This window comes from Mirounga leonina, unplaced genomic scaffold, assembly GCF_011800145.1.
Source record: "Mirounga leonina isolate KUSES-001 unplaced genomic scaffold, KU_Mleo_1.0 Mir_174, whole genome shotgun sequence".
Lineage (NCBI taxonomy): Eukaryota > Metazoa > Chordata > Mammalia > Carnivora > Phocidae > Mirounga > Mirounga leonina.
In genome coordinates, this window is record NW_023270451.1 from 70356477 (window position 1) to 70370098 (window position 13622).

Below are 13622 nucleotides of genomic sequence, written 5' to 3' on the forward strand. Positions count from 1 at the left end.
CACGAGGAGTCATTCTCTGGCAGAAGGGCATGAACAGATGTGACCAGTGTCCCTATATGTGGGAACGGGTGCAGAGAAGGATGGAAACCAAGCTTCAGACTGCATGCCAACAGTGGGGCACGGGTGGGGTCTGCCTGGGGCACTGGTGGCAGTTCCAGTCATCTGCAGGGTTGAGGGGGATTCTGCGGTTCTGCGCGGGGGCCGAGTCCTGGGGCCGAGTGCATAGCAGAGGGGTCCTGGCACAAACGCTAGCTACCTGCCGTCTCTGAGATGTTGGTGACGTGACGGGGTTCCTTCCCAGGCCCCACACGTGCCCTGAGCCCTGTGTGAAGTCCCCTACCTTCGTGGCCAGGAGACGTGTCAGATAGATCTCAGACACCATCTTGCTCCCCCGGTCGCCCTCCTTCTGGTCCCCGTGCTCGTGGTTCTTGACCAGATGCCACATCTTGACTCCGCTCTCCAGGTCGGGGGTGATCATGGGTGTGCGTGAGCGGAGGCTGTCGGGGCTGCCCGTGTACCGGATCATATTTTCTGCCAATGCAATGACCCCGCGCGCGTGAGGCCGTTATGTTCCCCCCTGCTGCCCCCCTTCCAGCAATGGCCAGTGCTGTCTGATCCTTCCTGCCATGTGCTGGTGCCTTGCAAGCAACCATTCCCTGGAACTGGGATGCTTTGCCCGCCACCTCCAGGAAGCTCTCCAAGGCTGCTTCAGCCACAGAGATTCCTCGCCCTCCTGTACTTGCATCTCTCCAGCCCTTAATTATTCGATTTCTAAAAATAGAAGCCTGTCCCTTGTTAAACTGTTCCTTGTAAGATATCTGAGGTGACGTCTCAGGATGTGTTCTGTGTGGCCAGCTAAGGAGGAACGGAGGAGCAGGCAGCCTGCTCCCTTCGTGACTGTTGACCAGCTGAGTAATCCCCCCGTCACCTGCTTCCCTGCATCCTCCATCTGGCCAGGGTCAGTCCTTCCCACCTGCTTGCTGACATGTGGGGTGTGGCAGAATGGGTGTGGTGCAGAAAAGATGAAGGTCCTACTGTGTGCAGGCTCCGCTGTGTTTTCTTCTACTTATTTTTACCCTGAGCCTGTGAAATAACCTTTTCATTCCCTGTTTGGCTGGGAAGACCAGGTCTTAGAGCAGTCAGGCAGCTGGCCCCAGAGCTCACAGGTGGAGGCAGAATGGGGCTTCACTGGGGGCTCCGAGCCGGCTTCCAGCACTTTCTCCCCCACCCACTGCAGAGCCAGAGACCTGGGTCTGCACCTTCCCTCAACGGCCTCCGAAGTGTGACCTTTACACGTCTCTTAGCTTCTGTGCATCTGAGTTATAATTTGCTAATCTGCATAATAGGGGGAAATAATAATTATTTAATTCACTGATTGTTATGAACATGACGTGCGATAATGAATATCACAAAAGTGAAAGCGTCGTGTAGACTGTAAGGTGCTCATGAAGGTTAGATTTTCTTCTTATTTTCAAGGGTGAAGGTCCTGTTCCTGCACCCGAGTTCCAGAATGGGGAGACTCCTCCCCGCTCAGGCCCTCCGCAGCGACGGTCAGCCTGCCTGCCTCCTGTCCAGGGCTCCCATGCCTTTCAGCGGTGCTGCCGTTGTGACCTCACCATGGACAAGCTCGGGCGTCCTCTCCTCCCCGGGATGATTCGGAGAACTCACCATATTTACTCGCTGAGGTCCTGGAGACTGTGGAGTTGTTCACTGCATTGTAGGCTGTCACCTGCTTGGACACTAAAGCCACCACAGAACCATCTGGCACCTGCAGGGAAAAGGCTTCTAAGAGCCTGGGCACAGAAACTCTGCCACCTCAGGAAATAAGGACAATCAGAATTCACTTGGACCTCAGGGGCAATCACAGAGGACCGGGGGACTTTGGAGGCTGTCGGCTTGGCTTTGACGAAACAAGACAGACCTGAACACTGAGTAGTAGCCTACGCTGAGGCTCCCTCCTGGAGCAGCTCTGGCAAGAGCTTCTCACCAGCACCCTCCTTCCCCATGCTTCCCTGGCAGGGCACCCGGCCTCACACCCCAGGGATCATCCAAGAAAGGGCCTTTTCTTGGGGACTCGTCCACACCCTGCTGGAAGCACGCATGTTGGGATCCTATCTCCAAAAAGGTTAGGGTCTCCTGGCTGGGGGACATCAAGTTTCCCTGGGTCACTAAGGGATCAGAAGTGCTGGTGGACAGGGGGATGTACAGCTTGGTGTCCAGCCTCTGGGGGAGCCTGTTATTCAAGGCCCGAGGCTTGGAGGGAACTGCGGGTTAGTGAGCCCCACCCCTCCTGCGCAGTCACCCCACCTGGTAATGGGCCAGGGTGTTCAGTCTCTTCCAGTCATTCTCAATTTTGGTGGTGATGTCTTCATCCTGCAGGATCATCCTCGCCCCGCTTCCTTGTCGCCACTCTGCAGGGAGAGCAGTTGCATCTCAGAGAGGCCCTTGGGCCCCTCTTGCAGGGATCCCGAGGGCCCCAGGGTGGGCGGCTACACGGTACCATCTGGAGCGTGCATCCATGGACAGACAGGTGCAGGCAGATGCTCCCTGAGGAGCAGAGAGAGGCTCTCAGTGCAGAGGGGTCCTGAATTCCTGCTCTGGCCCTCATCCCAACTAACTATGGGACAAAAGCGGGATAACATCACCTGTCCTCCCCTGCCCACCTGTCCCCGTGAGTGGCCACATTGGTGAGTAGATGCTTAGTGAGTACTGGCTGAATGGATAGGGCAGGCCAAAGTAGCAGCATCACCACCACAGGCTCGTGGGCTTGACTGCAAGGTCGTGGAGCTGATGAGACCAAGCCTGCAGGCTCAGTCTGGGTGCACCCTGGTCCAGTTCCAGGGGCGCGTCCTGCACCCAAAAGCCGGCAGGTCGGTCACCCTTGGCAGGGAGGCTGAGTGAACATGTGTGCAGAGGTCAGCAAAACCCGTTCTCATGCCCAGGATCAGCCCATCCCCACGGAGCTGATGTGGATAGCGGCATCTTGCTGATCTATCCAACACCTAATTTCATGCTACAGGTATGTACTTCTAGCCGTACGTTCTCCTCAAGGGCCCAGACGCCCACGATGCACAGGCTCTCTGCTGGATCCCACGTGGGGACACAGGAGACTGTTCCTCATCGACCACATTGCCGTCACCCCCCGTGGTACAAATTACATGGAGATGAAGACGCGCACACTCCGGTCTTCAGATACACGCACATGGAGCCCCAGGTGCACGCCAGGCACACACCCGCGCTCCAGTGCACGTGCACGTGCACACCCACACACGCACATATGTTCACATGCGCACACCAGAAAAGAAAAACAGCCTTTTAAATTCAAACGCATTCCCATGTGTTGCAGCCAGAAAGCCCCGAACCCGGCCTCCAGGCAATCGGCGCAGACATCGCTGCTTCTGAGCTGTGCGGGAGCCCCGGGATTCACAGAGCGCAGTGGGGTGCTGGCCCGAGTCAGCCGACATCCTCGCCTCGCCCCGCCGTGTACGGTTCCTATGGCTGAGCTGTGGGCCCGCCACCGGCCACCTCTGCAGCACGGAGGGCCCCGAAGCCTCCCTGCCTTGTGCCCGTGGCAGGTCCAAGTGCTACTGATGGGGACCAGGCCCAGGAAGGGAGCTGCTTGCCCTGAACAGCAGCAGAAATGCTCGCAACTCCCCAGTCCCTGCTCCATTCCCGCGCTTGCCTGCTTTCTGGTCCGAAGCTTCCCGCGGTGCCGGGCCGTCCCAGGAACGAAAACACACGGATACCACGCGTGTTCACGGCAGCAAAGGGGCCTCACTAGGTGCATGGGGACTGCCGGTCATTCAGTCCCGGGGACGGCACGGCTGAAGTCGATCGCGCTGCTTAGGGCCCGGGGGCAGGTCGGGTAGGACACTAAGGGCGGCACAGAGGCGGCAGGGTTGGGTTTGTTGGGTCTTTTGCTTTTGTTTTTCATTTTCTGTAGGTATGTAGGGATGCAGGGCTTTGTGAGTGGCGGGGCCAAAGTCGTGGCACATCTGTCAGCTGATACGCGATAAGTCCGACTCCTGGAGGCCAGCCTGGAGCCAAGGAATAGGGCAGCGGCGCGCTTTAGCCCGGTCCCACAGCAGGCCCTAGAAGATGAAGCCTCTTGGGTCTCCCCCGCTTGCCGGTGAAGCACCAGGGCCGTTAAGTCAAGGGCTGCGTGGTGGGGGTGGTACAGACAGCGTGGGTGCACAGCAGGCCATGCTCTGCACTCCCCACATGGGGGCTGGAGGAGAAGCAGGGAAGAGCTCTGGGTGTTATGTCCACGGGCTGGGCCCGAGGGAGAAGGAAGTCTCCTCCACTGAAGTGGCTGTGGGCTTGTCAGGACTGGTTGGGGACCAGCTTTCTGGTTTAGCAGCCGCCCTGGTCCGCTTGCTGTTGGGAGTTGTAGCACAACTCAGTGGGACCTGAACAAGCCACATCGCCGGGTGGACTGAGCAGTGACAGCGGTGACTGATTCTGGACCCCGATGTAAGGCTGCCCTGTTGCACAACTCCCCTGAAATTGTGCAGTGCGCAGCCTGTGTGGCTGTCCTCAGCAGCCTTCGTTCTGAGTCATGTCCGATAATTATGTAAGCAAGTGAAAATCAGTCTGTTTCTCTGGCCCCAACTGAAAAAAGTAGGGCAGAGTATGGCCATGCTTCCCCCAGGGCAGTCAAGGAATGATGGCTTGTCCTTGAGAGTACAAAAATTTGATGCTGCTAGATGCCTACTGCAGGGCTGGTCCAGCACCAGGGACATAGTAAGTACCTGAGTATTTATTAAAGGAATAATGAATAAGTGAAGGAGGGAAGGAAGGAACGAAGGAGAATGAGTGAGTGAGTGATGGTGGCCTATTTTCCAGGCAGTATAAGAGAATTTTCTGCCTGTATGTTGGTGTTCACAGTGGGCAGGCACAGAGTTGCAGGTGGAGGTAAACAGTGAACTATCCTGTTAGCAACCCAGGTCAAAGGTTGTTCTGAACTCCTCAGACACACAACCAGGCACAGCCAGTGCCAGAAGGAAGGTTGTCTTAAATTATCATCACTCATCCTTCTAATTTCATGACCAGGAAATGAAAGAAACAGGTTGGGAAGACAGATGCAGAGGTCCGTACCGCCAGGCCACTGCTCCTTCTGATAACCAGCTGAGTTCTCTTCCCCGGGGCACTTACTGGGCTCCCTCTCTGGGCAGGACACTGGACAAGGTCATCTGGAGACAGTGACAGAGGAACTCCCACGCTCTAGGTGTTCCCCGGACATGGACACGGCTCGGGGCACTGTCTGTGTGCCAGCCACGTGTCGGGATGTGGGTGAGGGTGTGAGGTGGCAGGCCTGGAGCCCTGAGCCCTAGCGGGTCCCTGCTTCCCCTCAGCTGCCTGCTTTCAGCTCTAGGAGCCCAAGAAGGCCGCCGGCAGTGTCCGTCGGGTCCCAGGAGTTTCCTTTCCATAAATCGAGTTGCACTGTTGGTGCGGACTGATGTGCAGTGAGCTCTGCAGTGGGCAGCAGGGTGCTTCGGGGCAGGCAGGAAACATGCTCTTCGCTGATGCCAATGTGTGCTCACCTTTTCAGGGGCCATGAGAAGAGACCTCTGGTGGGGTTCCAGCAGGCGGTGGGGGGGTGCGGGTAGCAACTATGGTCTTTTAGCTATTATCCCCCAAAGTTAGGAGTATTCCCCCAGGTACCAAGATGAGGATAATGAGCTGGAGTCAAGGAGGAGAACCCTTGGCCCTGCTTTAAGAGCTCTTGAGCCTATTACCCTTATTGCCACAGAAACACTGGCTTGCCCTGAAATATGAGAAAGGTAAACAAGTGACATTCTCAGTCCTGACGGATGGAAAGCCAGAGAGGTGGGGGCCAGCTGTTGGCAGCCCCATCCCTGGGGCCTGCAGGAAAGAAGCAAGGCCATGGGGCACTTGCTGAGATGAGCCAGGATGGAGGGGGGCGTGCAGAGTGCAGCAGGAAGGCATGGGATTCCCTGGCACCTGATAATTGGACTGGGCTAACATGGAGACTTATCCCCGAAACTCCCTCTTCTCTGCCAGGGCCCTCAGTTTGACCTGTTGGCCTGAACACACTTCCACTTCTGAGTTACACTTTCCTTCCTTTCCTGAAACCCCTCATCCAGACCAGCCATGGGCTCTGTTCTCCCCAGACTCATCATGGCATGTCTCAAGAAAACCAAAATAGTGGACATGGGCTCAGCTCTCCGGGGTGCTCTTGCTCTGCTTTGTGACCTTGTCTTGCCATGAGCCTGAGCCCGGGAGCTCTGCTGAGTCATGCCAGGGCCAGGAAGGGACAAGGTCGAGGGCCAAAGCGTCTGACTTCTCCCTGTCTCGGGAGCCGTCCATCCTTAACACAGCATCGCTGGTTCTGGCAATCTCATCCCTGCCCGGCAGTGAGGAACCCAAGAGCAGGCTGGACTGGTTGAAGGTCACCTTCAGATCTGAAGGACAGCGGCCTGGCGCGCTTGGCGGTCTGTGTGGCTGTTCGGTCAGGCCAGGAGGCCCCCCCAAGCAAGGGCGTATCTCATTTTGTGCTCCGTGTACTGTTGCATATTCAACATAGGCTTAGTTTTAATGACAGTAACGAAAATCAATAGAACCCAGCCTCCCAATCCCAAGTTCAGCACCCTTCACCAGACAGGCTCCTTCTGTCTTGCCTATAAAAACAGCACTAAAAATATCTTTTGTGTCCCCACCTTGCTATGTATGTATGAGGTGACCCCGTTAGAACAGCTGAGGGGTGAGGAGACAGCCAGGCCAAGGCCAGCGTCCTCCAGGTGAATGCCCAGCCTCCAGACAGCTTTGCCTGCCCCTGGGGCACAGAGAGAGACTGGAAACTACCTCCAGGCACCAATGATGGGGGACGCTGAGCTCAGAGACGACGGCCCCAGAGAATCCTGAGACAAGGCGCACTCTGGACCAGGACATATGGGAAGAGGCATCTCCTGCGGCCACCGTGTGGAAATTCCAGATCCAGAAAATCTCAGAGCCCCATTACACACTCATTCCAACACCATCTGCCCAGCACTGACGGCGCACCAGGCCCTGGGCGGGTAGCGCATGGCACCTAATAAAACCAAAGCCCTGGTTCCTGAAGGGCTCCCTGGGTGGAGGGCTGGGAGGGAGCGTGACAAATCACGGGCCCAGGATTGGGGCTGGGTAGAGGGGAGAGTGAGCAGCGTCTGGGGAGTGGGGCAGGGATGGCTGTGGGGCTGAGGGCTGAGGGGCAAGCGGGGCGGGCGCTCTGGTCCAAAGGGGCCACTTACGTGATGCTTCAGGGGGCCCCATGAAAGGAGAGGCCGGAGAGGCATGTGCAAGTCAGGAGTGGGTTAAGAAAGCTCTGGCAAGCCAGGCTAAGGCATCGGGGGTGAGCTGCAGGCCAGGGCGATGGGGTGGTTGAGAAGGGGGAGCTCTTGAGGGACATGGAGGTAGGGATGGCTGCCCTTGGCCAAGGCAGAGGGGACTGGGGTGTAGATGTAGGGGTGTTCAGGAGGTAGACCACACAGTGCTTGGAAATTCTCTGGGAAGAGGGGATGGGAGCACCATAACATGTCCCCCAAGTTTTGAGAAGGTGGCTGAGGGATTAGCTGGAAGCCGGGGCATAGAGGAGGGGGGGCTTCATCTGCAGGACAGCCCTGGAAGGAGGCCCGGGCCCCAAGCACATCCTTGGCCTGTCTCCTGGAGGGTCCCCTACCTCCCAGCAGGTGCTATGCCGAGAGGCCTCCCCTCCCTGGAGCACGAACCTGCACCAGCTCTGGCCCTTGCGGTGTGAGATGCAGGCGAGGACACATGTATGCACACACACGGTCACACACTCATAGATGTATGCACACACATATTCACGCGTGCACTTCATTTTACCTTAAGGTGGGGACTCAAGGTTTGCAAACCCCGCCCCCCCTTTCCATTCTTTCTATCAGCACATCTCGTCAGACCCATCACAGAAGCTTTGGGAAGGGCTGACCTGGACAGGCAAGGGAGGAGGGATATGCTCACCAGACTGCGCGGTCCTGCTGAGCCAACCCTCCTGATCCACGCGGGACCGTCCCAGCGGATGCCTGTACTTCCGCCCCAGGCCACCTTGCCCCCCCCCGGGGCACTGCGGGCAGGCTCTCACCAGGGGCACACGCCAACCCTGCCCAGGGCCTGCTCTACCCCACAAGGACAAGATCCTGAGCAGAGGGCTGGAGGAGGAGACAGGACTGCTGGACACCTGTCGACAGGTGGGAACATGCATCAGAGCAGAACAGGGAAGGGCCGTGACAGGATCAGAGCGCCGCCGCCAACGAGGCTGGAAAATTGATCTGGGAGCAGGAGGGGGCATACCGTCTAAATATGTTTCCTTACAAAAGAAAAAAAGTATTTTAGTTATTGTGAGAGCAAGTTCTCAAAGAGAAAGTAACTGAACTTTGAAATGTGGTGTTCCAGAGAAGAAATTCCCAGTGGGGCTGTGCCGTCTGCACTCGAGGGGCCAAGTCTCGGTAAACTGGAAGGCGCGCGGCTCTGGCTAGTTGTTGCTCTTGGGGAAACTGGCGGGCAAAAGAAGGCTGGGCTCTGCTACTCCGTAAGGAGAGAGGAGCTGGAGCTTAATGGATATTCTCGAGTATGGGACCCAGAGGCTCTGGGGTCCCTCCAGCAGTGTCAAAGAAGAGTGAAGCAGGCAGGTGGTGGGCACCGGGGAGGGGGAAAGGCGACCCTGGGATTCCCACACACGGCACCAAGAGGCAGCTGTTAGCTCTGACCTCTCTCTCACAGCTCCTGCCCGGCAGCCCTGTGCCCGGCTCCAGGCTCCAAGCACAAAGGACAGACACACTCACAATCCAATTTGTTACACTTCCACCTTCCGGGGAGAGAGGAAGGTGAAAGAAGAAAGAGAGAGAGAAAAAAATCTCATTATCTTTATCTGTCCTTCCCATCAGGTGCAGCGGAAAATGCAAACTGGGGAGACAGCTGCTGTGAACTTTTTATATTTCCTTCGGAAGATAGTGTATCTTTTTATTGCATGCAGGAATTACTTACTTGACAAAATATATATATAGCCTTTCATCATGACTTGAACCCTGAACGGCCAGACAGAGGGGGAGGCCGAGTTCCAGGGGCTATTGAGAGAGCATTTTGCCTTAAACCAGAGGAATCTCGGGAGGCCAAGGCTCATGGGGAGACTGTACGGGGAGGACGTGGGTGTTCTCTCCACCTTCCTGCTGTGTGACCAGGGCCCACACACTGTGCCTCTCTGAGCGGCAGATTCTCCTGCGCAGTGGAACAGACCAGCATCAGTGATGTCCTCTTTGCTGACACAGAGTCTCCTGGCTCAGAGGGAGGGGTGCCGTGCAGAGAAATGAGGAACTCGTCCTGCTCACACTGGTACCCCTATGCCTGGCACAGAGCTTGCCCAGAGGCAGGCTCTTACGATACATCGGTTGAAGAGTTTAGTGCTGCAGGGGGGTACCTAGACCCAATACCTGCAGGTGGAAAGGGACATAAACGGGTTGAGGACAGCCTCCTGTATAAAAGAGTGGGGTCCTGTCACCACTATGCTTTGAGCGCTCCCGAGGTTGTCCCTGACCCGGCGCGGCCCCCAGTGCCTGCCCTGGGGTGTCTTTCCTTCCCTAGATTCCAACAGACTGAAATGAAAGCAGGCCTTGTGTCCTTCACTTTGGCTCCTGTGCTGGTTAATTTGATGTGTCAGCTTGGCTGGGCCTAGGCATCCAGTTATGTGCTCAGACATTTCTCCGGATGTTTCTGTGAGGTTGTTCTTAGATGAGATTAACACTTCAATTGGTAGACTTTGAGTAAAGTGAATTGCCCTCCATAATGTAGGTGGGCCTCATCCGGTGAGCTGAAGGCCTGAAGAGGAGAAAAGACTGACCTCCCCTGAGCAAGAGGGAATTCTGCCTGCAGAAAGCCTTCGGACTTGGCCTGCAACACGGGCTCCTCCTTAGGTCTCCAGCCTGCCAGCCTACCTTGCAGGTTTTGAACTTGGCCGGACCCTTTGCCAGAGACTGAATGGTTGTGTCCCACCAGAACTCCTATGTTGAAATCCTAACCCCCAACGTGAAGGGATTTGGAGGTGGTGTCTTTGTGAGATCAAAGATCATGAGGGTGGAGCCCCCCTGAACAGAATTAGTGGCTATAAGAGGGACCCCCGAGACTCCCTTGTTCCTTCTGCCAGGTGAGGACACAGGAAGAAGGCACCACCTGTGAACCAGGAAGCAATCTTCACCAGACACTAAGTCTCCCAGCACCTTGATCTTGGACTTCCCAGCCTCCAGAACTGTGAGAAATTTCTGTGCAGTCTATGGTATCATGCTCCAGCAGCCCAAATGGACTAAGACTCCATAATCACGTGAGCAATTCCTTAAAATAAATCTCTCTCTCTGCACATTCTATTGGTTCTGTTTCTCTGGAGAACCCTAATACATTCCCCATCTTGGTTGCTTAACACCTGGGAAAGTCTGGTGAAAGGGTGGATGGAGGTGGGGGTAGGGAGGGGAGAGAACTTCAGTCCAAGGAGCAATGAACAGAAGTGTCTGGAATGAGGGGCCAGGCTGGGCCAGGGGCCACGGTGATGATGAAAGGCAGGAGGAGGTGTTTGGGGCTGGATTTACTTAGGACAATTACAGGGGTGGCTTAGAATGTGTTTGTTCCCTTCTGAGCTGTTCTGGGATAAGTGTCCTTGCTTTGCCAGGAGCTAACATCAGGAGGGGGAAGGCAACCTTTGCCCAATGCCCTCAGCTAGAGGAAGGGGGAACGGAAGGAGGCTGCCTGGCTCTCTTGCCCCTGTCCAAGGCATGTGGCTGAGTCCTTTCCAGGCCCATGTGCTTCATGTTCTGTCCCTTCGGCATAGATTAATTTTTTATAATAATCACACCTTACATTTGTAAACTGCTTTTAGGCTTTTAAAGCACTATCGCCTACATGATGGGAAAAACTTGCCTTGCTTCTTTCTCCCCCTGGGGGCCACGAGGCTGAGTTCAACCATGTGGAAACAGCATTTGGGTCTCAGAGGAGGCCCCGTTTCCTTGTTATGCAATCTGGCTTTGGTAGAAAGAAGGCCAGAGATTGGGGAGCAGCTCCAAGCTCTGGATCTAATAGAAAAGAGGACATTCCTCAGAAGAGCATCCACCACGGGAGGCCTTTATGACGAGTTCAGCACAGCACTCCTTCCCCAGTAGGATGGGGCCCTGAGGCCCTGACTGCGTCTTTGGTTCCCCCCCTCATCTGTCCCTGCTGTCGGAGGCCTCATCCCTCCAGGGTAGTCCCTGGGTCCTCCTCTGGGACAGGTGCCCCTGTGGTCTCGGGGGAGCTGAAATGCTGGCAGCCGTGGTGAGCAGTGCATCACGGGACACGCAGCCCCTGCTGGGAGGCAGGCGGCCTCTCCCTGGCTGGAGCAGCCTGGAGCTCGAGAGCGTGCAGCCCCGCTCGGGCCCCTTCCCTTGGGGGAAGGCAGGGAGTACCCCCGCTGCTCTGAGGCTGCCCCTTCCGCTGTGAATGATTCACCGCTATGGCCGTAGGGTGCCTTCCATCTTTTCATTCACCATCTGCTGGGTGGGCTTGCACCCCTAGACCTTAAAGGGAGCAATTTTCTAAAGCTAAGAAGCAGCCCCTTCCCCTCCCAAGCTCAGGGTGTGCAGATCCCAGGCGGGGAGGGCAATCCTGAGCAGCAGGTACGGGCCACGAAGTCTCCCTCCAGGAAATCAAGCAGGTGTGGTCCCTGAACGCGCTTCCAGAGGGCGCCCCCTTAGCTTGGGGTTGAGAGGACACGGAAGAACGTTGGCTCCCGCCCTATCTAAGATCCAGGAAGAGTTGAGACCACCACAGGCTGGAGTGTTCTTCACCACCATCTGCCCTTTTCTGGTAAGGAAGAGAAGGCATTCTGGTGCAAAAACTCCATCTCCATGCTTCAGGTGGAGGCTGACGAGGCCACCTGCCGCTCTCCCTCCTGGGGAGTCACCCCATTCCCGAGCAAGAGAAGCAATGGTCCGATATGCACCTGCACACAGGAGCTCTTCCTGTGTTCTAGCACCATCTTTCCAAACCCACCTTCCCCACGAAGGTTTTTCCTCTTGGCCCCGCTATGCCAGGTTATCCCCCTGCCCACTGTGCAGAGAAGGATGCTGAGAAGCCGAGGGTGCACACTGATGTGACTCTCACACACAGACAGAGGGACTGGGGAGCTACCCGGCTACCCCCCATGAGCTCAGCTTTCCCGGGGAAGCCCGTTATGGAACAACCCGCTTAGTTGTTTGGGGGTGGGGAACGCAGGAGTCTTCCTTCCTGGTAGCCCTGTCCCCTCGCACTGGTTCTGCAACAGGAGGCTTCCCCACGTCGGTCTGTGGGATCTTCCTGGCAGCAGATCACCCACATGCAGACACGAGCGTTCCCTCCGACCCGAGTGCCCGGTGCTCTGGGATGCGCAGGTGGACGCACTCTCCCCCTGACCCCTCCCCTGACTCTCACACAGGTCTCCTCCTTGTCCCAGACGCAGCACACGCAGGGCCACCTCCCAGGGGAAGGAGAGCATGCGCTCACCCAGTCTCTCTCCCCGGGCGTCAGAGCCCTGGGCGTGAGGGGCCACCAGGGGCCGAGCAAGAGGCGGGGCGGTTAAAGGGAGCAGGAAGAGTTGAGGTGGGTTAGCAGAACTTCCCGATCCTGAGTCTTCAGGCATCAGAATCTGGGGGGAAGTGGGTGGCGCAGCGGGAGGGGATGAAGATTCCCTTTGGATGTTAAAAATAGGGTAGATGCTCATCTGTCTTGGATGGCTTAGCTGAAGGCAGCTTAGAGGCCCGATGGATGGATTAGGGGCCCCTGGAGGTCCTCCCACCCCTCCGTTGCCACAAATCTCCAGACACAAGCATATACACATGAACGCTTTCTCTCTGCGCCCGGATCAACAAACAGACACATGCCGTCTCCTTACCAGCGTTCTTCTCCAAGCAGTAGTGACAGTGGCCAAAGCTAAGTGAGTGGGTGCTAGGGGCCAGGCAGTGCGTCGAGAGGCTTTTACACGCCTCATCTGGTTTCTTTCTCACAATGAGGTCCACACTACTATTATCTCTGTCATAGAGGTAAAGACACTAAGGCACAGAGAAGGTAAGTAACTGGACCAAGGTCACACAGCTGGGACTTCACAGTGTCAGGACTCAAATCCAGGTGTGACGCCGAGCCACAATGCCACACGGCCTCTCTTCAGCCTGGCCCCTTTGGAGCTCGGAGCTCCCCACTAGGATTTCCCCAGGACAGTGTCTCATTAAACACTCAGGCCAACCTTAACCGGATCTAAGTACAGCTGGCCCTAAGTGGCGTGCCCTTGTTTATACAGGCTATGTGATCTATTCATGGAACATTCGAATAAAATGTCATCCTGCTCCCCAGCAGGCTGTCCTCTCTCATTTTTCTCTCTTCTTTCTCTCCATCCTCCATCACTGACCCAGATCCCTCCTGCCTTAGGTTGTCAGCAAAAATGACACGCACAGAACAGAGGGGAAGGGAAGAGCTCGGGGGCTAACAATGGTGGTGGCGGGACCTTGGACCACACAGACTCAGCCTGAATCCCCTTCACGCAGAGAGGACACCCCCTGGCTACTCCAAAGCCCCCCGAGGTGGTGGTGCGGCCAGCCGACGGAGTCCCCTCTCTG

General features: G+C 56.5%; 1 protein-coding gene across 1 annotated transcript in view; it reads right to left on the reverse strand.

The window, feature by feature from the left end:
* The window catches only part of PLXNA4 (plexin A4), a 421883-nt gene that overhangs the window by 19598 nt on the left and 388663 nt on the right, over positions 1-13622 (reverse strand). Inside the window, exons 26-28 of the mRNA XM_035021130.1 lie at positions 2308-2411; positions 1669-1768; positions 341-531 (exon numbers count right to left, since the gene is read on the reverse strand). Coding sequence (XP_034877021.1) covers positions 341-531; positions 1669-1768; positions 2308-2411 — 395 coding nt within the window. The remainder of the gene's footprint in view (positions 1-340; positions 532-1668; positions 1769-2307; positions 2412-13622) is intronic.